General features: G+C 50.4%; 1 protein-coding gene across 2 annotated transcripts in view; it reads right to left on the bottom strand.

Moving 5' to 3' along the window:
* BRWD3 (bromodomain and WD repeat domain containing 3) overlaps positions 1-26,340 on the bottom strand; it is a 1,637,103-nt gene that overhangs the window by 267,866 nt on the left and 1,342,897 nt on the right. For both annotated transcript variants that reach the window (XM_078688510.1, XM_078688511.1), the window contains one exon: positions 12,366-12,444. In XM_078688510.1, coding sequence (XP_078544636.1) covers positions 12,366-12,444 — 79 coding nt within the window. The remainder of the gene's footprint in view (positions 1-12,365; positions 12,445-26,340) is intronic.

Raw genomic sequence — 26,340 nt, 5'->3', positions numbered from 1 at the left:
TTGGATTCCCGATCTGGAGGTGCTGTCGGGAATGCGGACCGGGAAGTAGAGGCCTGGATAACCAGGCTCTCGGGGGTAGGGTGGGTGGACAGAAAACTAGGGTCACCCCGAGCCGGGCGGTGGTGCCTGGCGACGTTCCTATCTACAGAGGAAACTGTACCAGGCCTGGACCAAGTGCCCAATGCACAAGTTACTACTTGTGTAACGATATATCTGTAAGAGACATTAGTTAGTATTAGATTCCTTACCTTAGAATATCCCCAGGCGTCGGACTGGATCCGGAAATTTTTGCGTAGCAGTACCCTTGCTCGTCGGTAGGCGTCGTCTGCGGCTCCGCGTCCGTCGTCGACGTCGTGGGCGCCGTGATGACGTCGTCGGAGTACTTAGACGCCGCCTCCGCATGCTGACGTCAGTTCTTAGACACAGCTTTTCTGCGCCAGAAATGCAGAGCCATGTTAAAAACCAACACTGGTGCCATTGAAACTAGGGCCCTGAAAGGGGACAACCCCAACCCTAGATATTGGTTCGCAAAACGGGGAGGATGGGTGGGTCGGTAAGGAATCTAATACTAACTAATGTCTCTTACAGATATATCGTTACACAAGTAGTAACTTGTGCATCTGAAAGAGGCACGTTAGTATTAGATTCCTTACCTTAGAATAGATACCCCAGCAATACCAACCCCGGTGGTGGGTCTGCGGACCAATAATCACACCAGAAAGTCCCGGAGGACGGTACGGCCAAAGAAGCCATCCCTCCGGACTTGGCTGTCCAGGCAGTAGTGTCTCGCAAACGTGTGCAACGATGCCCACGTAGCTGCCTGACAGATGTCTTGTAAGGGCACTCCCCTGCCCAGGGCAGTGGTAGTCGCCGTGGCTAGGGTAGAATGGGCCCGCAATCCAGCAGGAGGCTCCTTCCGAGCCAAGGAGTAGCATGCCTGGATACACAGGATGATCCACCGGGAGATGGTCCTCTTGTGCACCGCTTTCCCCTTCTTCGCGCCCACGTAACCAACAAAGAGTTGGTCATCCACCCGGAACTGGCGTGTGCGATCCAAGTAGAATGAGAGCGCACGTTTTGGGTCCCGACGGTGGAGCCGCTCTTCCTCTTTAGAGGGATGCGGTGGCAGGAAGAAGGTTGGCAAGGTGATAGACTGCCCGATGTTGAAGGCCGTGACAACCTTGGGCAGGAAAGAAGGTTAGGTACGCAGCACCACTTTGTCCGGATGGACAGAAAGGAAAGGTGGAGTACAAGAAAGGGCCTGGAGCTCACTCACTCTCCTGGCAGAGGTGATGGCAACCAGGAAAGCAGTCTTCAAAGTCAGAAGGCGAAGAGGACAGTTGTGAAGTGGCTCAAAGGGAGCGCACATCAGAAATGTAAGAACCAGGTTCAAGTCCCACTGAGGCATCACAAACGGAACAGGAGGAAACGTGTGTGTGATGCCCTTAAGAAATCTGTTAACAATAGGGGACTTGAACAAAGAAGGTTGATCAGGCAGCCTGAGAAAGGCTGAAAGGGCAGAAAGGTAGCCCTTGATAGTGCCCAGAGCAGAGCCCTGCTGGGCAAGAGAAAGTAGGAAGAGAAGGACCTCAGAAAGAGGGGCATTGAGGGGATCCACAGCCTTTGCTGTGCACCATGCCACTAATCTGTTCTACCTGCAAGCGTATACCGACTTTGTGGAGGGACGCCTGGCTGCCAGAATGATGTTACAAACTTCAGGAGGCAAGTCAAATGGCCTCAACTGTCGCCGCTCAATCTCCAAGCATGGAGGTGGAGACTGGACAGGTTCGGGTGGAGGACCGTCCCCTGCTGCTGCTACAGAAGGTCCTCCTGAAGAGGCAGACGAACCGGGGGATCGACTGACATACTGAGTAGCTCTGGATACCAGTACCTTCTCGCCCAGTCCGGAGCCACAAGGATGACTTGGGCCCGGTCGCGCTTGATCTTCTTCAGCACTCTGGGCAGAAGTGGTATAGGCGGAAAACAGACCGCAACTCCACTCGCGACGAAAAGCGTCTCCGAGCGAGTGCCGCCTTGGAAATTCCAACGCGCAGAACTGATGACATTGCGCGTTCTCTTCGGTGGCGAATAGATCTAACCAAGGCTCTCCCCATCGCTGAAAGAGGCCTTGCGCCACGTCCGAGTTCAGACGCCATTCGTGATCCATCATGCACCGACGGCTGAGCTCGTCCGCCCTGGCGTTCAGAGAACCCGCCAGGTATTGAGCCATGAGGGTCACGCCCTGGCGTTCCAGCCATTGCCAAAGGCGAAGAGTCTCTTGACAAAGGATCCACGACCCCACCCCGCCTTGTTTGTTGCAGTACCACATGGCGGTGGTGTTGTCCGTGAACACCTGCACTACACTCCCCCGGACAGAGGGGAGGAATGCCTTCAGTGCTAGACGAATCGCCCTGAGCTCCAACAGGTTGATGTGGAGCCGGGTCTCCGCCGGAGACCAGAGGCCTCTGATCTCCGCCTCTCCCATGTGGCCTCCCCAGCCCTGGAGGGACGCGTCCGTCACAACTACGTGCTCCGGTTGGGGAAGGGAGAGGGATATGCCGCTGACCCAATCGCGGTCCGTAAGCCACCACTGCAGCTGTCTCGCAGTGCCCTCCGAGATCAGGATGTGGTCGGATAGGTTGCCCTGATGCTGGGCCCACTGAAACTTCAGGTCCCACTGCAGAGCCCGCATGCGCCACCTGGCGTGATGCACCAGCAGGATGCAGGAGGCCATCAGCCCCAGAAGCCGCAGCGTCAACCTGACCGAAACCCGGTATAACGGCTGAAAGATGGGAATCAGAGCCTGAATATCCCGGACCCGCTGTTCGGGCGGATAAACCCGAAACCGCGCCGAGTCCAGAACCGCTCCGATGAAGAGGAGCTTCTGAGAGGGGCACAGGTGTGACTTCGGCACATTGATGGAGAACCCCAGCTGGTGCAGGAGGTCCGCCGTCGTCTGGAGGTGGCTGACGACTGTCTGGGGCGAGCCCGCCTTCAACAGCCAGTCGTCGAGGTAGGGGAAGACTGAAACCCCGAAACTGCGCAGACGAGCTGCGACCACCACCATCACCTTTGTGAACACCCGTGGGGCGCTGGTAAGGCCGAAGGGGAGCACGGTAAATTGAAAGTGCTCGTGGCCCACCATAAACCGCAGGTAGCGCCGGTGGGCAGGCAGGACGGGGATATGAAAGTAAGCGTCCTGCAAGTCCAACGCTACCATCCAGTCTCCTGGGTCCAGGGCAGCCAGAACCTGAGCCAGAGTCAGCATTTTGAACTTCTCCTTCCGGAGGAAGCCGTTGACGTTCCTTAGGTCCAAGATAGGGCGTAGGCCCCCTTTGCCCTTCTTGGGTACCAGAAAGTAGTGGGAGTAGCAACCACACCCTACTTCTGGCCCAGGAACGCGCTCGATGGCCCCCTTGGCCAAGAGGGCCGTAACTTCCTCCTGCAGAAGTCGCAAATGATCCCCAGATACACGGTGGTTCTGCGGTGGCATGGCTGGAGGAGCGGTCTCGAAGGGGAGCGAGTAGCCCCTTCGGACGATTTGCAGCACCCACCTGTCCGATGTGACAGTGCGCCAGTGGAGGTGGTGATGGTGAACCCTGCCCCCCACTGGCGTCATATGGGCCTGAAAGCACGGACTAGGAGGGTTTTGAGGTGGATGCTGCGGGGGAAGGTGTGGACTGACCTCGCCGCTGCCCCGACCGCCCGGACGGCGGTTCCCACGGCCGCCATCGCGTTGGGTATTGCCCTGCGGTGCGTGGCTGGCGGCGCGTGTGGGCGCACCCCTTCCGTGGCCACGAAAGGAGTGAAAGGCAGCCGATTGCTGGCGCTGGCCCGAGAGGCCCAAGGACTTGGCCGTAGCCCTGGAGTCCTTAAAGCGCTCAAGCGCATGGTCTGCCTTGTCGCCAAAGAGGCGACGGCCATCGAACGGCATGTCCATGAGCGTGCTCTGAACATCTGCCGAGAAGTTGGCGGACCTCAGCCAGGCGTGGCGTCTGACCGCCACCGTCGTTGCCATCGCTCTACCCAGCGAGTCAGTGGTATCCAGCCCACACCGGATGGAATACTTGGCTGCATCTCGGCCTTCCACAAGGGCTTGGCCGAGTTTGGCCCGTACCTCCAACGGACACTCTGGCAGCACTTCCGCGACCTTATCCCACACAGAGTGGGTGTAACGTCCCAAGAGGCAGGCGGTGTTGGAAGACCGCAGTCCTAGACTAAGGGATGAGAAGATCTTCTTCCCATACTGGTCATACCTCTTGGATTCCCGGTCCGGCGGGGCCGACGGGAACGCGGTCTGGGAATTGGAGGCCTGGATGACCAGGCTCTCGGGGGTAGGGTGGGAGGACAGGAAACATGGGTCGCCCGGGGCCGGGCGGTGGCGTCTGGCCACGTTCCTATCTACGGGCGAACCCGTAGCGGGCTTGGACCAAGTGCCCAGAAGAACGTCGGTCAAGGCCTCATTAAAGGGCAGAAGAGGCTCGGCCGAGCTTGACCGCGGTTTAAGGACCTCAGTGAGGAGGTTAGTCCTCACGGCCGCGACGGGGAGCTCAAGGCCCAAGGCCTTGGCAGCCCTCATCAGCACCACACTAAATGTTGCCCCCTCCTCCGAAGCCACGGTAGGAGGGGAGACAAACCCAGTGTCCGGAGAGCCTGCCTGTGGTTTAAGGACCTCACTGAGGATGTTAGACCTCACAGTCGCGACAGGGAGTTCAAGGACCAAGGCCTTGGCCGCCCTCGTCAGCACCACACTATAAGCAGCCCACCCTACATAGCCAGGGTAGGAGGGGAGACAAAGCCAGTGTCAGGCGAAGTGTCGATACCACTAGCTTCCCCTAGCTCGTCTGTCCAGTCCTGAAATGACTGACACGCCCATGTCAGAGGGTCCTAAGACCCCTCCCAGTCACCCTCGCCCTTCATCTCCCAAAAATCAGGTGCAAAGGATGGAGCCGGATCATAGAAGAATTGCTCTTCTGCCGGCGCCAGATCCGGACCGAGGGAAGAACCAGGGACGGCGCCGGGGGCGACACCCTAGAGGCCGACGCCGGCGGGGTCGTAAGGTCGACCAGCAGCGACCCAGATCCGGAATCGGATCCAGCGGGGCCCTGCGGCTCCGGGACCGAAGTCGCCGACGGCGCCGGGGCCGAAGCACCCGGCCTGCTTGGGCTCCCAGCCGGGACCGCGGGACCCGAAGGCGCCGCGGAACCCGACGGAGGAGAGAGCGACCTCATGGCCATGAGGAAGGCATCGATCTCCTCCAGCGTCGCGTTCGGCCCAGGGACCGGCGGGTATGGAGCAGGCCGCGACGCCTTCGGCTCCGGCGGAGCCGTGTGGGCAGTGTCGCCCGAACCCCCGCCCGCATCACGCGAGCTTCAGGGAGAGTCGGAAGAGCGATGTCACCTCTTCGACTTCTTGTGCTTCTTACCTGAGGACTTGGAGCCCGACGAATGGTGACGACTGTGAGAAGTTGGCCTGATATATGATGCTCACTAGTTCTAGTGATCACCTTGTATCAGTCCAAACAACCCTTATGGTGATTGGTTGTAAGTCAACCTTATAGACCAGCTATCCTAATGGTAGCATGGACAAAGTAGTCTTAGGCTAAACTCTTTTGGCATGTGAAGCCAGCTGTTTTACCACAATATAACCCCTTGAATACCAGATGAAAGGACACCACACAGGTTGTTATGAAAATAAACAGTATATGTATTAATAACAACACCTCTGAACTCTTCAGAGGGCTAAGCACATGACAATTGTAGGAAGGTGGATACCGGACTACGGTTGCCCCCAACTTTTTGCCTAGTGTTTTGCTGGTTTCTGACTTAGTTGGCCTGGGATCTTGCTATCCAGGACCCCAGGCTTCCTGCTCTCTCTGTTAAAATGGACTCCATGTACCCTAGGTACATATCTAATTGGATACTGAGTCACCTTATCAGTCCCTGTATAGTATACCTTAGGTATCCAGGGCATCGGTGTACCCAGGGCCTACCAGGGGCTGAAGCATGTATTATGCCACCCCTGGCTGGCCATCCAAAACTGACACAACTGGCTGCAAGACAGCTGGGGCAAGGTGGTGTAATCACCCTTTGCTTTAGATATAGTATACCTATATCTAACCCTAAAATGGACACATATATTCCTATCAGTCACTCCTATGGCAGGCCGTATCAATCCTGAAGGCAGAGTGCTTGGAATTATGTGAGATGGTGCTCTGGCATGAGCTGAGCCCGTTTGCAGCTTGCGGAACCAAGTCCAAATAGCTGTTCCATGATAACGCTATACCATATACTCTTAAGTGCATTATAATCCTCGCGGTTAAATGCTAACTCTGGTATAGCATTATCAAAACATGTCGAGTAAGGTGTCATACGAATTGGAATACTAACCCCTCGCCAATTCTGGCGACGGGGTTAGCATTCCACCCTTCTAGAGGGACACGACATGTATGTAACTGTGAACCCCGGTTAAAGTCAGACACAGCCTCAGCTCCACAAAAGGGATGCTGCCATCGAGACACAAGTCTGCCCTCCTGCTGCTGGGAGTCCTTCCAGCAATGGAGGCCTGGACAAAGGGTTTCCTGTCAGGGGCGGTGCTAGCACCATCCCAGACAGGATTTTGTGTATCCCAGGTAGGCAGGGCTGAAAGGAAGGTGACTGCAAGTGGCACCCCGGTGCTCACTGTGCATATGCCGGCTCAAACCAGTTCCTGGGGCACACCAGCCCCTGAGCTGGGGAGAGACCGGACAAAGGAGAGGGGTGTAACCACCCCCCTCCTAGTCCCACTCATAGGGCAGGACTTAGTCGCGTGCCAGCCCCTTTTCTTAGGATAAAGGTAGGAGCAGGCCCCCTTCCCATTTTAGATAATCTTGAATCTTGAAACTACTTTCCACGAAAGGAACTCTTGACTCTTCTGAAGACTCTCCCTTGTGGCTAAGGAGTAGCCACCCTGCACCAGCAGGCACCATCGAAGCTCTTGCGGTTTGCTGCACGTCCATCCTCCGGATCAAGACTGCCCAGCTCGCCGAGACCCGGATTTCCTGCCATCTCTGACCTCTACCTACATCATCCAGCCCAGCTGAGATTGTGGGTGTGACGAGACCCGTGGGACCGGCCATCCTCAAGACCTGCACGACGCTTCACCAGCACGACCCCCGAGAGACCCTCGAGTAAGTGCATTGGGGTTCGAGAAGCCCTAACCCTAAGCAGCTCCAGCACCGAAGTCCAGCCTCCCAGCATCCACGAGATCTGCGTGGGGCCCTTCTGCTTCTTTGCTGCTTGCCACGTTGTCCGGTCACTTGCCCGTTGGCTAGTGACCCTCTTGACGACGTACCACGACGTTTTCACCGCTGGTCTAGGTCCCCTAGACTGGCCCTTGCTTCCTGTCCAACAAGAAGTGCCTTGGACCCTCCTGGTCCACTCCAGACGCCATCTTGACTCCACCGCGTGGGCTTGCCTTTGCCAAGGTTTGTTGCTCAAATCCTGAGTCCAGCATCGCCGACAGCCGACAGCCTCGTGGGACAGCTCGCACCTCCAGCCTGGACGCCGACAACGCCTCCTAGCCCGTGTGACTGCAGAGTCCAGCGTCGCCCACTCACCTGGTCGAGGTGACTTCATCCGGTGCCATCCTGGTGCCCACATAATCACTGGCTAGTGATTAAGAACTGAGTCTCTGCTTTCAGGTCGTCTCCTTTACTGATCCAGCCTTGGATCACACCTATCTTCTTCACTGGTCGCCTGCCAGAAACTTCTTCTTTCAGGCTCCATAGACTTCAACGAGGATTCCCGACGTCACTTGAACCCTATGCAGCCGCGGCCCCTGGGCTAGGTAACTTGAGTATTTCGGTACTCCAGCACTGGTTCACTATCCAAGTGTCCAGATCCTTTGTCGTTTTCAGTCTATCTAGTCGGATTCGTCCGGAAACAGTAACTTTAGAAACGCTAGCATCCATAGACTTCTCCCCGCATCCCGCGTGAGAGTACACACTCTGCACCCGATCTCCCTAGGCCTCCTGCTCGTAATCTTAAGGTTCAGTAGTGTAGTCCTAGCGATCCTGAAGCCTCTGGATCTTGTTACTTACCTGCTAGTATTTCGCATTGCACTTTTTGTGTATATGGTTTTTCGTGCCCCTCGGGCATTTGTGTAAATTGTGCAACTTGAAGTATTTTCTTAAGAGTTTTGTGTTGTGCTTAGCTCCCTGACTCATAAAGAGTTCAGGGTAGACTTGTTATAAATAAATATCCTTTATTTTCATAACAACTTGTGTGGTGTCCTTTCACTTGGTGTTCAAGGGGTATATGTGATGGTAAAACAGCTGGCTTAACACGCCCTCTAGAGTTTAGCCTGAAGACTGCTCGTGTCCATGCTACAAGGATAGCTGGTCTCTAAGGTTGACTTACAACCAATCATCAATAAGGGTTGTTTGGTATGATACAAAGTGATCACTAGAATAGTGAGCACTATATATCAGGCCAACTTCTCACAACAATCTCTTACGAAAAATACTACAAGTTGCACAAAATTACAATGGTGCCTTAGAGGCACGACAAACCATATACTAAGTAAGTGGAATGTGAAAGTCAATAAAAGGAATGGAGCTGTCCAGAGGCTGTAGGATCGTTGGGACCACGCTACACTAACACTAGGTAAGTAATAGGAGGCCCACGGAACGCGTGTGCAGAGTGTGAACTCACACGCGAGATGCGTAACAACGTCTATGGACAGTACAGTTCAAGTTTAGGGTGAGTACAGACAATCCTGACTAGGTAGGACAACAACGACTGTGGAACTGGACACTAGGACAGTTAAACTACTCTTGAGCACCGAAATGCTCTTGTTACCTCACCCACGGACTGCGGGTGCATAGGTGTCAAAGTGCGTCGGGTTCCCTCGTTGAAGTCTATGGAGCCTGAAAGAAAAGATGCTGCAGGCGACCAGGAGGAAGATGTCCGGTGCAATCCAAGGGTGGATTGGTGAAGAAGGAGACCTGAAAGCAGAGGGGACAATGTTCACAGTCACTAGCCAGTGACTGGAGTGGAACCAGGAAGGGACCAGATGTCGACGTCGCGATCAGGTGAAGAGTGGACGCTTGACTCTGCAGCCACGTGGACCAGGAGGTGTCTTCGACGACCAGGATGGAGGCACGAGCTGTCCCACGCAGGCTCTCGCTGTCGGCTGTGTGGGATCCGGAATCGGCATCAACAGGCCTTGGCAAAGGCAACCCACGCGGTGAGTGGAGAAAGCGTCTGGTGCGGACTAGGAGAGTCCGGGGTGCCCCTCTTTTGGAAGGGAGCAAGGGCCAGTCTGGAGCAACCAGACCAGCAGTAAAGATTCAAAGGTACGTCGTCTAGGAGGCCACTAGCCAGCCGGCAAGTGACCAGACAACGCATCGAGCAGCAACAAAGCAGAAGGGCCCCACGCAGATCTCGTGGATGCTGGAGGGCTGATCTTCGGTGCAGGAGCTGCTCGGGGATGGGGCTTCTCAGTCCCCAAAGCACTTGGTCGAGTTTACCTCGGGAGTCGTGCTGGAAGCGAAGTGCAGCGTCTTCCAAGATGGCCGGTCCCACGTGTCTCGTCGCACCCACGGGTCTCAGCTTTGCTGCAGATGTGGGTTGAGGTCGGAGAGGTCTGGGAATCCGGGTCTCGTCGGGCTCTGAAGTCTGGATCCTGGGAGGAAGACGACAAAGAGAAGCCGCTGGACGCTTGATGGTGCCTGCTTGTGCAGGGTGGACACTCCTTGCCCACAAGGGAGATTCTTTAGTCTTCTGTGGAGCAGAACGTCGAAGTCCAGAGTTTCTTCTTGTAGAATATGTTCAGGATAATCTGATTTGGAATGGGACCAGCTCCTACCTTTATCCTGCTAAAGGGGGCTGCACTACTGACTAGGTCCCTCCCCTAGGTGGGACCAGGAAGGGGGGTGGTTACACCCCCTATCCTTTGTCCGGTTTCCCGCCAGAGCTGGGGCTGGAGTGTCCCAGCAACTGGTTTGAACCGGTGTATGCACAGGGCACCTTGTGTGCCCCAGGCATGTCTCGTTCCTTTCAAGCCTACCCTACCCAATACACAAAATCCTGTCTGGGGTAATGCTGGCACCTCCCAAGGCAGGAAACCCTTTGTCCAAGCCATCCTCGCTGGAAGGACTCCCAGCAGCAGGAGGTCAGACTTGTGTCTGTGGTGGCAGCATCCATTTTGTGATGCCAAGGCTCGAGTTAACTTTAACCGGGGTTCACAGTTACATAGATGTCGTGTCCCTCTAGAAGGGTGGAATGCTACCCCCGTCGCCAGAATTGGCGAGGGGGTAGTATTCCAAATCGTATGACACCTTACTCGACATGTTTTGATAATGTTATACCAGAGTTAGCATTTAACCGCGAGGTTGATAATGCACTTAAGAGTAAATGGTATAGCGTTATCATGGAACAGCTATTAGGACTTGGTTCCGCAAGCTGCAAACGGGCTCAGCTCATGCCAGAGCACCATCTCACATAATTCCAAGCAATCTGCCTTCAGGATTGATAAGGCCTGCCATAGGAGTGACTGATAGGAGTATAGGTGTCCATTTTAGGGTTAGATATAGGTATACTATATCTATAGCAAAGGGTGATTACACCACCTTGCCCCAGCTGTCGTGCAGCCAGTTGTGTCAGTTTTAGATGGCCAGCCAGGGGTGGCATAATACATGCTTCAGCCCCTGGTAGGCCCTGGGTACACCTATGGCCTGTGTACAGGGACTGATAAGGTGACCCAGTACCAATTGGTAAATGCACCTAAGTACATTGTTGTCAATTTAGAGAGAGAACAGCTAGGCTGTGGGTCTGATTAGCAGGCCCACAGCCAGGGAAAGTCGTAAACCAGTGAAGCAAAAAGCAAAAATCTGGGGTGACCATAGGATTGCAGACCCCACTCTCCTACAACGACTCGTCGAGCTTCGATGACTGTGGCCCCGCGACCGGTCCCTCGACCCCCTCCTGGACCGGGATCGTGAGCGGCGCGGGCCCGACTGCCGGACCTCGAGGCGCTTACGGGACTGCTCCCGTCTAGCCTTCGACATCAGAGCCCGGCAGTCGGGGCATCCCTACCGGCACCGAGAGTCACAAAGACTCGAAGAAAGATCAAAAAGGATCGAAAAAAGTTTAGTCAAAAAGTGACTCAAGTACTGCTTTTTCCGGATCTGCGCTTGCCGGCGCGGAAAAAATAAGAACTGATGTCAGCGCGCGAGGGCGGCGTCTAAGTACTCCGACGACGTCATCACGGCGCCGACGACAGCCGTGGAGCCGCGAACGACGCCTACCGACGCGCAAAGGTACTGCTACGCAAAACTTTCCGGATCCAGTCTGACGCCTGGGGATATTTACTGAGCTCAAACCCAGATCAGAGGCCCCTTACCTTTCGAGCACCTACGCAGTGGTTTGGAAGCAAATATTTATGGCCCTGGGAATGGGCGAATGGCCCTTTTTAAAACACTTACCTGCATGGCGTCGTCCAAACGAGGACACTAACTGTAGGGGCTGTGGCCATTACACGGAATCAATTGAGCATGTGGTGTGTGTTTGCCCAGCATTTCTCAAGGATAGAAGGCGGTTGTTACGCGGTGAATGGATCAAGCACGGCGTTCGATCGTGCCGGCAAGCCATTATATCAGCATTGAACCCCAATAACACAATGCTCAATGTTAAGTTTGCAAAATTTGTTTCTCAAATTGCAAAAAAACTTAACTTCATGGGGTTGCAGGACCCATCGCCGCAATCTCCAAACTCATGACTGGTCTGGGACCTCCTGTCTCCTATTCTACTCCAAGACTCTTACTGATGGAACCCTTGCATGTTTTATTGAAAGTCGGGGACGGGTTTTAAACCCACCAACAATGTCATTACATTTTTTAAAATATCTTAAGATGAAATATATTTTACTGGTTGTATTTAAATATGGGGATATTCTAAGGTAGGGAATCTAACACTAAGCTGTTTCTTTCAGATTATGCTGTTTGATTAAACACACATTTTCTTTAGGTTGTCACTTAGGGTTCCACCAAAGGAAAAATAAGATAGGTTAATAGACTAGGTAGAAACAAAGCATACTTCAATGTAAGAGTAATGCTAGAGGAGCTTTTCAATCACAGAGAAAATCTACATGCAAATTTAGATAGGATAACAGAGAAAAGGGATATTTTAAGAAAACTAGTGCTCCCCTGAAGAACTCTGAAGACCGAGGAGCTCAGGTAGCTATTGCCAGATAACACAAAAAAAGATGACTGACAGAGTAAAACTGCTCTGGATCAGTTTGTGCTCAACCATCTGCTGGACTATGACTATCTTGCAGACACTTAATGACATGTAATATAAATTATGATGATTATGCTCTCTTACCGCCTGTCCAGCAGAGTTCCAATTTTCTTCGGATTTTACTTTATCATAGATCTCCATGATATCTGTGCAACTTTGGTCTCTGAAAGCAATAGAACACATTTTCTAAATGTTAAATTAAAAGCAAAACCGCTTCCAATAGTAACCTTGGTTTTCTTACTCTAGTCTAGGCATCTCTAATGAGTAGCTCGTGAGCTACTGGTTGCTTTCCAGATGGCTGTAAGTAGCTGTATGCAGTCCAGCTTACTAAATTAGAAACTATTGCTTAATTGAATTAATATATGTATATCAAAATTAAAAAGTGCCTATTCAAAGAGAAAATGTGTGTATTTTCAGAACTCATTAACTGATATTTGGAGAAAAAAGGTTTCATTCCCGATTTAATTTCTGTTTGTCTTAGCCCTCTCTGCAGGGTCAACCCCAAACTTTTGGCCTTTACCCTTCTGTGTTACGAAACAGTTTATTTGGTGTTCTGGACTCTATGCACTTCACCACTGCTTACCAGTGCTACAGTACTTGTGCTCTCCCCCAAAACATGGTAACATTGGCTTACACACATTGGACACATTTAATTTACTTGTAAATTCCTTTGGTATATCAAATGTTACTAGTCGGCCTGCAGCACTCATTGTGCCACCCCAACCGCTTAACTATCCTTTTAAAACATGTCTCAGACCTGCCATTGCAGCCTGGTGGCAGTTTTAAACTGCCATTTTGACCTGTCAAAATAATCTTTTTGCAGGCTTAAAACTTCCTTCTTAATACATACAATAGGTCAGCCTATAGGTCAGGGTGCAGTGTATTTAAAAAGTTGGAGATGTAATTTTAACTTCTACATGTCCTGTAGTGGAAAAAAACTTAAATTTGTTTTTCACCACGGTAAGGCCTGCCTGTCCCATAGGATAACATTGGGTTTACCTTATTACATTTAATACGTGATAGCGTTCAGATGGGAGCAGGTTGGAATATTCAGTTTGGTCTTTAAAGAATTGTAATTTAAAGCCCTCTTTAATGGTAAAGTTGGATTTAAAGTCAATTCTGGAAATTTCACATTTAGAAGGATGGCATTTTCTTGTCTCAAAACTCTGGTGCCTGCAGTCTGTATCCTGGGTCACGTCACGGGCAGTTGGCCTTTGTGTATTCCTCTCAGACAATGAGACAAAGGGGGAATAGGCGCTGGTAGGATGGGCCATCTTGGATGTGACAGGGGGGGTGGAGCTGTCACTTTTCACACTTGCAAATCACCAAGACCCTGCCTCAGCACACTCACAATGGGTTTCACTCTACTCTTTTGTGCCCCAAAAGAGATGGAGACAGGGAGACGGGAAATTCCAGACACCACTGTAGGGTGGTATCAAACTTGTTGGAATCACACTTTCCACACGGTGGGGAGGTATGATTCCATGCACTGTACCAGTCTTCCAGAACTGGAGAGCAAGCTAGGGCTGCTGACGGCCAGACACGTTTCTCCCTCCTGCTGCTTCGCCAAGCTCGAGCAGGGGAAGGCAGAACAAAAGGTATCCAGACACAGGAAGGTGTACCCACCTCCCAGACAAGATTTACTGTATTGGGACAGGGTGGGGGCGCTTACCAGCACTACTGAGACTGCTTGAAGGTAATGTTCCCTCCTTGTATACTCTAATTTAAACCAGTTCAGGGAGCGATTTGCTCCTGTCTGGCATGAAACTGGACAAAGGACATAGTAGTATCCTCCCCACTGTCCAGCCCCTCCTCTTTGAGGGACCCCTGAATCATCCCAGCCCTTTTCTATGTGTACTTAAGGGCTTACCTGAGGGTGGGTCCTGAGATTTGTTGTGGGACAAGATTCAGATCATATACCACTTCAACTTTGACCATCTGCATACTCTGGACTTTGCTTTGGGAATCAAACAAGACTGCACTGGGGAAGATTTCTGATGCTCCTGGTCTCATTGTCCTGCTGGTCTTCTGCAACGTCTGTGCCCGTGCTCCATACAGGTTTTTCATCAAGCCTGTGAACATCCAAGACACCAGAAGGAATCTCCCTTGGAGTGAAGGAAACACTCCCTGCATCTGCAGGTACAGCAAAGCAGCTGACCAGTATCCCTTGTCGGATCAGAACCCCTATGCACAGTGGCGACTTGCCGGGTTCAAGGCTTGTTGACTCTCTCCTCCAGAGATCTTCAGGCTTCAATGAAGGTCCAACCTCAAGCAACCCCAGCCGCCAAGATCTTTACCCTCACCACTTCCTCTGCACCATGGGCCTTCTTCATTGGTGAGCTGCTCAAGGTCCTCTTGCAACTCATGTGCCTTCATCCCTGGGGTCCTCTTAAGAGTCTTCCTTGGCTTCCGTGGGCTCCCCTGCTTGTTCAGATCTGACTTACCTGGTCGTGGTGAGTCACTTGGACCTTGCTGGTCCCGACCCTGCACCTTTTTTGTCGACTACGTTGTTTGCTGCAGTCAAGGCCTGTTAGTGCCCCTGCCGGACACTGACCCCTTGGCACTCGACATCCAACGTGGGACAGCTCGTAACCGGCTTCTAGTGTTCCACAGCCTTCCCTGGTCCGTACAGCTGCAACTTCAAGGGCACCGACAAACTCACCGGAATCTCCGACATCTGGGGGACATTCGTCTTCCGTGGCTCCTGGTCACTCCTGAGTGGCATAGACTCTGTCCCCTCTGCGTGCAGGCACCTCTCAACTTGTATCCACCTTTGGGTTCCACTGGACTCCCTCGTCTCCATGTTCAGCTGCATCTTTCCTGAAGTCCTCCATGGCGGTCTATAGCGGTTTCCGGCTTCACTTGACACCCATGCATCTGGCTTCCCTGGTGTAGGTATCCTCGTTCCTGGGGTATCCACGGGTGGAGTGACTCTCCAACCTTCCATCTTCCACAGAGTTTCTTCAGGGTCTGCTGGTGAAGGAGCAAGGTTTCGCAAATAAGCAACTTGATTGGATATAATCCTCTCATATAACCTTGTAATAAATTATTAATAACGATTGTAATACAAATTTTACACTATATTTTTACACTTATTAGAAAAGGGGGAAGCTTGCCTATGTGTTTTACTAACAAGTAACCCGAGTGCAACTAAAGATGGCTGCTAACGCGAAAAAATGAACTGTGCCTGCATCAACTGCATGACGTCTTAACGCTTGGAGGGAAAGCTTTGCTTCTACGCAATAACAATTAAAATGGCCGCCTTAGAATTCACATGCTAAGCATCTGCTCTGCTGAAACTAAACTGTTTTATATACTAAATGATAATGCATAAATAGTCTTTATAATTAAATGGGATTAGAGTAGAGATAAGTGGTATACAGTGAAATCATTTTATTTGAACCCAACATCTTGTCTTTTTGATTTTTCTGTTGTTAGTTCGTATTTGGGCCTTAAAGAGAGCTAAGAGCTGACACCCATGTGAAACCCATCTGCATGTGCGGTAGAGACAACTCCGGAGTCATGAGCTCAAGTCTTGGAACCCGATCTAGGACACCCTTTCCACATTTCAAGGGAACCAGCTGAACATCCTGAAGACTCAATGGACAACTGTACGTACGAGTTACTTACCTTCGGTAACGATGTATCTGGCAGAGACAATTCTAGCTGCAGGTTCCTTCACGTAGAATTACTCCCAGGTGTGAGACTGGATCCGGAATTTTTTTTGCCACAGCATCCCTGCGAGCCGAGGGCGGGACGACATCACGCGACACTGACCAGGCGTCGTCCGCGCACGTGACGTCAGCGAGGCCACATAAGACCCACCCCAGCGCACCTACGTCAGTTTTCTTCGGAGAACTTTTCCGAACCACAACGCAGAACCACCAGATAAAAAACTGTGGAAGCATGGGAACAGTGTGCGAAAAGCAGAAAACTTTGCAACAAAACAGTGACTAACAACACCACCCACAGTAGTGTCACACCGCAGAACCCAAGGCAGGGAAACAAGAAGAAAAAGCGAGCAGAACCCTGCGCAACCACCCTGCCAGCACATAGACAGCCTCCCACCTCTGTGCACCGGAGGCAAGGAACATGCGTAGGGACATGGTACACGTTGGAAACCCACCACCCCCAACCTGAGCAGGGAAGGGGACCAGTCCCAACACAGACAGGGACAACAAATCTCCAAGCCACCCCAACATAAAGGGCAACCACCCACAAGGGACAGGGGCAAGGCATGGCATGACCAGATGACCCTTAATCAGAGGATAGCAATGGAAGGGAGGGGAGGTAGGACAGGGATAGAAAGCAATCCCCCCCAAACCTGGAGTAGCCAGAGCAGCAGGGCACCAAAACACTTGGACCCATCCGTCAAGAACAACACAAAAAAAAGGCACTCACAGGAGATACAGCTCCCCACTGGGAGGCGAGTACCGCAGACCAACCTAAGGGTCCTCGCAGAATAGGGGAGGAAGGGTGGGCTGTGAAGGAATTTGCTGCTAGACTCGTCTCTACCAGATACATTGTTACCGAAGGTAAGGAACTCGTACATCTGCTAGAGACTGCTAGCCGCAGATTCCTTCACGTAGAATAGATACCCTAGCAATACCCCCTGGGAAGGAGGGTCTGCGAATGGACCCCACCAGCCAATACAGAACAGAAGGCATCACAGGAAACCAGATCTGTGGACCAGGTAGAACCTCGTCCCAGCCAGGCAAGGGAAACCCCCCAAGCAGACCCCCAATGACCGCAAAGGATGTAGGAGGGAGAAGAAGGCTGAAGAGGAACCAAGGGCAGGGTCGGAGAGGCCGATGCACTCCACTGCCCCACAAGACAACACAGCTTCCGCACAATGCCAAGACAGGAAGGGAGGAAGAAGAAGAAGCCTAGAAGACCGAAGGAAGCGAGGGAAAGAAGGCAAACCCACTCCAGGTGGAGAACAACCTGCCAGCCAGAACAGCGCTGGCAGGCAAGCCGCCAGAAGCAAGGAAAACAGTCTGAGCCACGGGAAAAAAAACACCCCGGCGAAAGGCTTGACAAGCAGCCCAAGCAAGCAGAAGGCCTAATCTCAGGGCCAATTCTGCGCAACATTTCCAACACACACACAAAATCAACAAAAGGGCCGCCCAGCAGCCAACAATGCCAAAGTCCCAAGGAAGGACGCAAATGGCCAGAAAATACACTCCACTGCCAGAACAACCGGCCTAAGAAGGCCCAGAATCAACACGACTCAGGAGTCACTGAGGAGGGTGTAGGAGAGTGGGGTCTGCTTTTCTATGGTCACCCCACTTTTTGCTTTACTGGTTTTCAACTTTAATGTGGCTGTGGGCCTGCTAATCAGACCCACAGCCCAGCTGTTCTCTCTATAAATTCATACCATGTACTTTAGGTACATAACCAATTGGGAAATGGGTCACCTCTGTGAGCCCCTGTATAGTGTACCATAGGTACCCAGGGCATAGGTGCATCCAGGGCCTACCAGGGGCTGCAGCACCCCTGGCTGGCCATCCAAATTAACACAACTGGCTGATCACTCAGCTGGGGCAATCAACCCTTGCTTAGGTATAGTATTCCTATACCTACCATTATATATAGACACATATATACCTATAAGTCACTCCTATGGCAGGCCTTAACAATCCTGAAGACAGAGTGCTTGGTTTTATGTGAGATGAGGTTCTAGCATGAGTTGAGCCTGTCTGCAGCTTTCAGAACCATGTTCTTATAGCTGTTCTATGATATAGCCATACCATATACTCTTAAGTGCATTATAATCCTCGCGGTTATTGCTAACTTTGGTTTGGCTTTATCAAAACATGTCGTGTGTTAGGTGCCATACGCTTTGGAAGACTACCCCCTCGCCAGTTCTGGCGACGGGGGTAGCATTCCACCCTTCTAGAGGGAGAAGACATGTTGTTCCTGTTAATCCCGGTTAAAGTTAACCAGAGCCTCAGCATCACAAAATGGATACTGCTGCCACAGACACAAGTCTGACCTCCTGCTGCTGGGAGTCCTTCCAACGAGGGAGGCTTGGACAATAGATTTCCTGCCTTGGGAGGTGCTAGCACCACCCCAGACAGGCCTTAGTGTATTGGGGCAGGGGGGGGCTGAATGAAATGAGACACTGCCTGGGGCACACAAGGTGCTCCATGCATAGTCCGGTTGAAACCAGTTGCTGGGGCACTCCAGCCCCAGCTCTGGCACGAAACTGGACAAAGGGAAAGGGGTGCAACCACCCCCTTCCCTGGTCCCACCCATAGGAGGGACCTAGCAGGTAATCCAGCCCTTTTGATTAGTATATAGGTAGGAGCTGAGTCTAGAGACTTTAGATTTATCCTGAACAGAAACTTTAAACGAAACTCTGGACCTTCGACATTCTAATGCAACTAGAAGACTAAAGAATCTCCCTTGTGGTCAAGGAGTGACCACCCTGTGCAAACAGGCACCATCCAGCGATCTGCGGTTTGCTTTGTCGACGCTCTCGCCGGAGCCCAAGCACAGAGCCCGACAAGAACTGAACTTCCAGACTTCTTTGACCCCGATCCACAGCCACAGCAAAGCTGAGACCCGTGCAGGCGACGAGAGACGTGGGACTGGACATCTTGAAAAACCTGCTCATTGCTACTTGTGCAGCTTCTGAGGCACCCTCGAAGTTCTGCATTGGGGATTGAGAAGCCCTAGCCCCGCGCACCTTTTGCACCAACGCACAGCCCTCCAAACTCACCGAGTGCTGCGTGGGGCCTGCTGGTACTTTTGTGCTTGACGCGTCTGTCCGGTCACTTGCCCGTTGGCTAGTGGCCTCTGTGACGACGAACCTTTGAATTTGCACCGCTAGCCTGGTTGCTCCATGCTGGCTCCCGCTTCCCTGAAAAAGAGAAGCCCCCAGACCTTGCTGGTCTGAACAGAAGCCCATCTTCGATTCCTGCGTGGGTTGCATTTGCCAAGGCTTGTTGACTCCAATCCAGAAGCCGACACCACCGACAGCGAGATCCTTCGTGGGACAGTCCACATCCAGCTCCTGGTCGTCGTCGACGCCTCCTGGTCCACGTGGCTGCAGAGACAAGCTTCACGACATCGTCTGGTTCCTTCCTGGTCACTGGCTAGTGACCCAGACTCTGTCCCCTCTGCTTTCAGGTACTCTTCAGCCTCGAACCACCCCTGGATCCAACCGGACACTTCTCTCCTGGTCGCCAGCAGGATCTTTTTACAGGTCTCCATAGGTTTCAGCGAAGAAACCCGACACATCTTGACAACTATGCACCCGGCTCTGGTGGGTGAGGTAACGCGAGTACTCCGGTGCTCCTGTGGGTATTGACTATCCAAGTGTCCTTGGTTTCAGTAGCTTCCTCCTAGTTCATCCGGAAGTGTCCTAAATCAATGAGTTTCCCATTGTATCCCTACGGTAACTCGTGTGTGTGTTTAGACACTGCACACGCATCCCGTGGGCCTCCTGCTTCCTAACTCTCATTAGCTCAGTGTAGCCCCAGCGATTCCCTAGGCCCTAGGCCTACTCCTTGTGCGTGACGTGGTTCTTATACCACTAGGCCTACTCCTTGTGCGTGACGTGGTTCTTATACCACTATTTTAGTATATGGTTTGCTACGCCCCTTGGGCTCGACTGTATTTTGTGCAACTTATTGTATGATATTTGAGTAACTTGTTATGTGCTTTGGCCTCTGACCTCATAAAGAGTTCAGAGGGGTTGTGCTAATAATAAATACATATATATTTTATATATAACCTGTGTGGTGTCCTTTCATCTGGTATTCAAGGGGTTACATATGGTAAAACAGCTGGCTTCACATGCTCTATGAGGTTTTAGCCTAAGACTGCTTTGTCCATGCTACCACTAGGATAGCTGGTCTATAAGGATGACTTTACAACCATCACCATATGGGTTGTTTGGACTGATACAGTGCCCACTAGAATAGTGAACATCACATATCAGGCCAACTTCTCACAGAGGGGACAGAGGAGAAGAATAAGGCGGCGGAGGATGACGGAGCCCTGCCAAGAGCTTCTGTATGGCGGAGTCAGCCGGGACATGGAACAACAGGCTGCCATCAAAAGGAGTCACTCCTGAATATTCTCATGGAATACTCCATCCCGTAGCCAAGCATGGTGCGGAGAGCGACCGAGGAAGCCTTGGCCCGGGCCAGCAGCTCTGAGATGTCCAGGGCAGAGCAGAGAATAAACGCCGCAAGCTCCCGGCCATCCAACGCATGATGCCTCGCCTCCTCCACCTGAGGGTTGGGGTTGGCAGAGGCTGGCACACCCCCTTTCCTTCCTTGGGGTTTCCTGCAAGTCTTCCCGCCAGAGTGGGGGGTCATAACTGGTGGGGACCAGTTGCTGGATACAGCAAGTGGCCTGGAGAAGCTCACAAAGGCGGCATACCTTTGAAGCTTCCCCTGCCCATCCTGGGTGAGGAGACCTAGCACCTCGCCCAGGACGTGCATTGTTGCAGGGCCAGGAGAGCGGATGGCTCTCTACCCAGGGGTCCTGCAACATGTCTGCTGTGTGGCATCCTAGGCAGCCTCTCAGACACGACATGGATTGTAGGTTAGGTTCAGGGGGCAACTCTAAGTTGCCCTCTGTAGTGCATTTGGCATTAAATCCCACACTGGCATCAGTGTGGGTTTATTGTGCAGAGACATTTGATATCAAACTTCCCAGTCTTCAGTGTAGCCATCATGGTGCTGTGGAGTTTGTAATGACAACCTCCCAGCACCATATACCCTTAAATGGCATCACTGTACTTACAGTGCCCAGGACTGGCCCTGGGTTCTGTAGGGGCACAGAGCTCATGCACCTGTGCCCACACCACTGGCATAGTGCACCCAGCTGGAGGGGTGACTGATGTAAGCCAGGGCAGTGTGTTTGTGGGCATGGTACACAGGGATGTGTGCCATGTTGACTCTTTGTTTAGTTCTGCATCAGGACACTCAGCCTGCAAAGGCAGAGTGTGTGTCAGGTACATGGACCCTAAGGGTGGCACAATAAGTGCTGCAGCCCTTAGGGGTCTTCTCTGGTCACAATGCCCTGGGTACCTTGGGTACCATTTACCAGGGGCTGACTTGTGGCCAGAGATGACAATTGGGTTTAGGCTTTAGTACAGTTTTTAGGGAAGGAACACACGACCTGGGTACCTGAGTGGCAGGGACCCAGGGCACACCAAGGAAAAGTGTGTCAGTTACCAGGCAAAAAGTGGGGGGTGTTCACGCTCTTCCCGCGGCCTCTGAGGGGTTCCTGGGTACTTACCTTGAGTGGTTGCTTGGGTCCACAACACTTCTACGTCTTCTGGGTTCACTTTTTTTAAAACCTCTTTTTATTTGTCGTGTATTTCTATAGGTTCTGAATCGATCCCCCTATTCCTGACCCTATTCTGGTTAAACTAACTATCTAGTTAACTAACAGTCAGCCCATGAGGCAAGAAATCCCCCATGATGCAGATACCGTTATCTGACGCAGTCACACTACGGCACAGGAACGTGTTATCTGATTAGGTCATAACGCTTGAGATCTAATTAGACAAGCGACATTCCTCCAGCCCCTGATAAGGCATACGACGTTCTCATAACAAATCAAACCTATGACAACCTGGATAATCCGTGCGGCCATTGTTTTGATTTCACAGAGAACTTTAGTAAAGAATGTGCTAACGAGCAAGTCGTATGACATCTTTATTGACGTACCTATGTCCATCCTTACGTCAATCTCGGCACCTTTAAGGTATAAATATTGCCGACCTTGCCCTATGCAAACACACGCGTGGTGACAAGACGGAGCAGCCATACTTGCCGAAGCCGAGAGCAGAAGCAGACCCCGCTGGCAGCAGCCCCGCCTTCCTGACGCGCTGAGAGACGCGCTGCTATCTCAAGCCGAGAGACCCAGCACCGGCGCTTCCGGGTAGCCCTCGCAGGCAGCCTGGAATATCGAGAGCAGAGAAAGAGATACCATTCCTCATTCATCCTAACTTCCAGGTACAGAACTGAATAACCCCTCACAGAGAATTCTTTAGTTATTCACTTGGCAAAAACAAACTTAACTTAAACGGTAACTTTCTATTCCCGCCCACGCATTAGACTTAGGTCAGGTACACGGGGTAGGCGTATTTAGAAACACCAGTTGAGTACGTTTAGTCAAATGTATATGTGTATGTAAATATATTTTAATCATTTTAAAACATCATATGGCTCAGAAACCATATCAATGTTTTTACAGTATTATTTTATACTATTGCTTTTAATGTATGCACTTTACTTAACTATAAGTATTGCAATAATATCGATCCATTTCTCTTGTACGAGAAAAGAGACTGATCAATAAATAACATCTTTTTATTGAACACGCCCGTCTCTTTCCCTTTTCTCTACATTCTGATGAGACTAAGAATGCACGTACTGACTGAGTAAAATAATTGCCTTGTGCTCACACGACTCTCGAGATTGACTCTTGATTAGGGGAGAGCAAAGTTGTCATGTTCTATGGTTGTCAGAAACTAAATCCCTTCTTGTCTAATCAGGGGAGTTAATTCCTTCCTTGAACATTCGAGAAAGTTTCTAGCGAACTCTGAGCTTAGCTGGCAAACCCAAAAATTAAGTCTAGTATCGACAGTAGTAGACCTAGTTAACGTCTGGCCTAGGCCTTTACTGCTGTAGGTATTATTCCAATGCGCAGAGCCTATTGGGAAAATAGGAGCTACACTACATGGCGCCCAACGTGTTTGGAAAGGGCGATAAAACTAACGTAAGACATTTAGAGTAACTCAGTCGTGCTTTCTCACTCAGACCCCTTTTCCCAAATACTCCAAAGACGTCTGGAGTGGGTGAAAGGTTATATCCTCCAAAACCTCGCAGGAGGGAACTCCTATGTATGGTTCTTGGTCAAGTCAACATTGAAGGATAAACAGTTCCAGAATATTGTGCATCTAATCTCTGTTTCCATAAAGAAACCTGATCTGCAAATAAACATAATACCATCCTGTCTGTAAAATGGGAGACAGTGATGAAGAAAGAGAAGCAATTAGATTAGCTACTGAAATAGCAGATGCTGATGCTACCATGCAAACAGCAGACCCGGATATAATACTCATCCAGGTCGCCAAAAGGAGATCTATAACCTTAAAACTTATAGAAAATGGACTGACACCTAGAGGTGGCACAGTCATATTCGTAATTGAGGCACACGAATATCGGCAGACAGAGGTATACTATACATGGATACATTTTCCAGCAGCAAATGCTGTAACAAAGTACTTCCACTATTACAAAGTAGAGGAACCTCCTGACATTTACACTCCTTTCGAGGAGGTGGAAGTACCACTCAAATTCCAAGAGCATTTGCTCTTATTTGATGGCGCCCTAATACATAACAATCACATTACAAGGCTCGGTCCTTTAGGAAGACCAGGAGCAACGTGGCCGGTCCTAGCCGGATACACACCACATCCAGACATCGATAGGATGCCTGCAGCTGAATTATTAACACAGCTAAAACAACTACTAAAAATTCATAGACAATTAGTTCAGTATGTAATGCGGACTTCAACAATTCAGCCAGCGATTAAACTACCACAGCTGACCCCACACCAGGGGAACACAAATAAAATTACACCACAGAACATCCAATCCTGCCTAGGTAAAGTTCCAGCTAAACGGGAACAGATACCATTCTGGTTGGCACAGAAAATTACCCAAATAGAGGCGGTGTTTCCTGACACCACCCCGCTAGAAAAACACAGGATTCTGACTATATGTCTCCCAATGGGAATCGCACCACACATTGAGGACTGTGACACTTGGGGTACAGTCTTTGCTTCCATCTACACAAAAACGCACGGTGTTCCATCCATTTCGGTAATACCAGATGTGCTAAAACAAATTCAAGATGAATACGGTCCAGAACCTGCTTTAACTCTTGGTATGAAATTACTGAAAGACTTCAAGCAGGTCTCGGCTATATTACTAGCCAACATAAAAGGTGAAGCAGCGAACGTGGCGATCCGCCAGAGGTTAAAAGAGACAGATATAGCAGACCAACCAGCTGAAATTGCCAGAATCATAGAAAAATCCTATGAAGAACTAGGCAGAGATAGTCTAGGTGGAATACCAGTAAAACCGCAACTGACTACAAGTCCAGAAAAAATGTTTTTTAACAATAATAATAATTCACCAAAAAAGAACTGGGATGGAAACAAACAATCCAATCCTAAAGAAAAGAAATTCCAGTCCAGAGGAAGGTCTCCTAGGCGAAGAGAGAAATCTCCAAACCCGAGACAAAGGTCACCCCAGAGTGACCCCTCTGGGAATAGATATAACCTTAGAAATAGGGATAATATTAAAAAACCTGATAGATATCAAGACATTGATACACGTCCCTCTCAATCTTTTCAGACTTCCTCGCAGAAATCGGAAAGAAGAGGACGATCAGAAGAGCACGCCAAGTCCAAAGACAAGGAACCTGCTCAACTGAAAAAGAAATTACAATTTCCAAAAAAGAAGGTAGCCAGTATCAAGGTAGTTAACAATGCCGAGAATACTGAGGACACAACTGAAAAACGGAGAGTGGGCTCAGACAATGCTAGACAGCGCAGCAGAGGTGAGCATAGCTCGCAAAGTCCTTATGAATCATCTGGAGACAGTGGACACGAATGAATACCTTCAAGTGGAAACTGCAGACACCAGAGTTAGCAAGCCCCACAAGATATACAAGATAACATTACGTATAGAGGGAGATAAGACTAGGAAAATAAGGGGACTATTTTGGGATAACCTATCCAAGGGCTATGACATCCTTCTAGCTGAAAAAGACTGGCCACCAGAGTTTGTCAGGGAGTGCCCTCATGGCGAAGAAGTAATTATGCCTGCCTTCTCGAATCAAATCCCGATTCATAAAAAATATACACTTGCTAGAAAGTGGGCAGTGGCCTTAGCACCTGCTTTATATAAAAATCATGTAGGATGGGATGAGGATTCTCCTCCTCACAAAATCCAGTTAAAATCACAACCAACTGCACAAAGGCAGTACCCAATTAAACAAGAAGCTAAAAAACAAGTAAATGAAATACTAGACCAGCTAGAATACCAGGGGGTGATTGAAACTTGCACCTCACAAATGAACAATCCTTTGTTTCCGGTCTCCAAACCAGACAATTCATACCGTCTAGTTTTGGATTACCGACACCTTAACACATGTTGCAAAACTTTTGCAGTGCAAAATTCACACAGTGCTGCACTAATGAATAACATAGTGCGCAAAAAATACAAAACAACCCTGGACATCTCCAATGGATTCTTTTGTCAAAACATAGCACCGGAGAGCAGATATTTAACTGCATTCTCAGTAAATGGCACTCAAAAACAATTCTGTCGGTTAGCCCAGGGGTACAAGAACAGCCCAGAGGTATTCTCAGCGAGAGTAACAGAATTACTACAACTATATGATGATGAAGCATTATCTTATGTTGATGACATTTACTTAACAGATGATGACTTGGAGACTCACTTGAAAAGGGTGAACACCATAATACTTGGGTTCGCTGCAGAGGGTTACAAATTCAACTTTAAAAAGTCCAGAATTGCCCATCTGACGGTCCTATTCTTAGGATATGAGTTATCAAGTGAAGGTAAAAGCCTGGCAGACAATTTCCTAGAGAAATGTGCCGTAATCCAAGCTCCTAAAACACTAAAAAACCTACAGTCAATTCTAGGCTTCCTAAATTTCGGAAGAACATACATTGCAAATTACGCAGAAAGGGTGAAACCCCTTTACGATCTAATTAAACCAGACTTTAAAAGATCCAGTTGGACTCAAACACACACAGAAATTTTGAGATCCTTACAAACAGACATGCTAATTAAAACAAAATTAGAAACCCGTGATAATACACGCAACCTTGTGATCCGAGTCATCCCAGGGAGATGCGGATTCACATACCTGACCTCTAATGAGGGAGAAAAGGTACCAATTGCATTCAAATCACACTTGTACACTAAGGCTGAAATGAAATTTAGCCCAACGGAAAAAATTCTTACAGCAACACAGACAGCTATAGCAAAAG

The sequence above is a fragment of the Lissotriton helveticus genome, chromosome 4_1 (genome assembly GCF_964261635.1).
Source record: "Lissotriton helveticus chromosome 4_1, aLisHel1.1, whole genome shotgun sequence".
Taxonomy (NCBI): Eukaryota; Metazoa; Chordata; class Amphibia; order Caudata; family Salamandridae; genus Lissotriton; species Lissotriton helveticus.
This window is presented reverse-complemented; position numbering and strand designations above follow the sequence as displayed.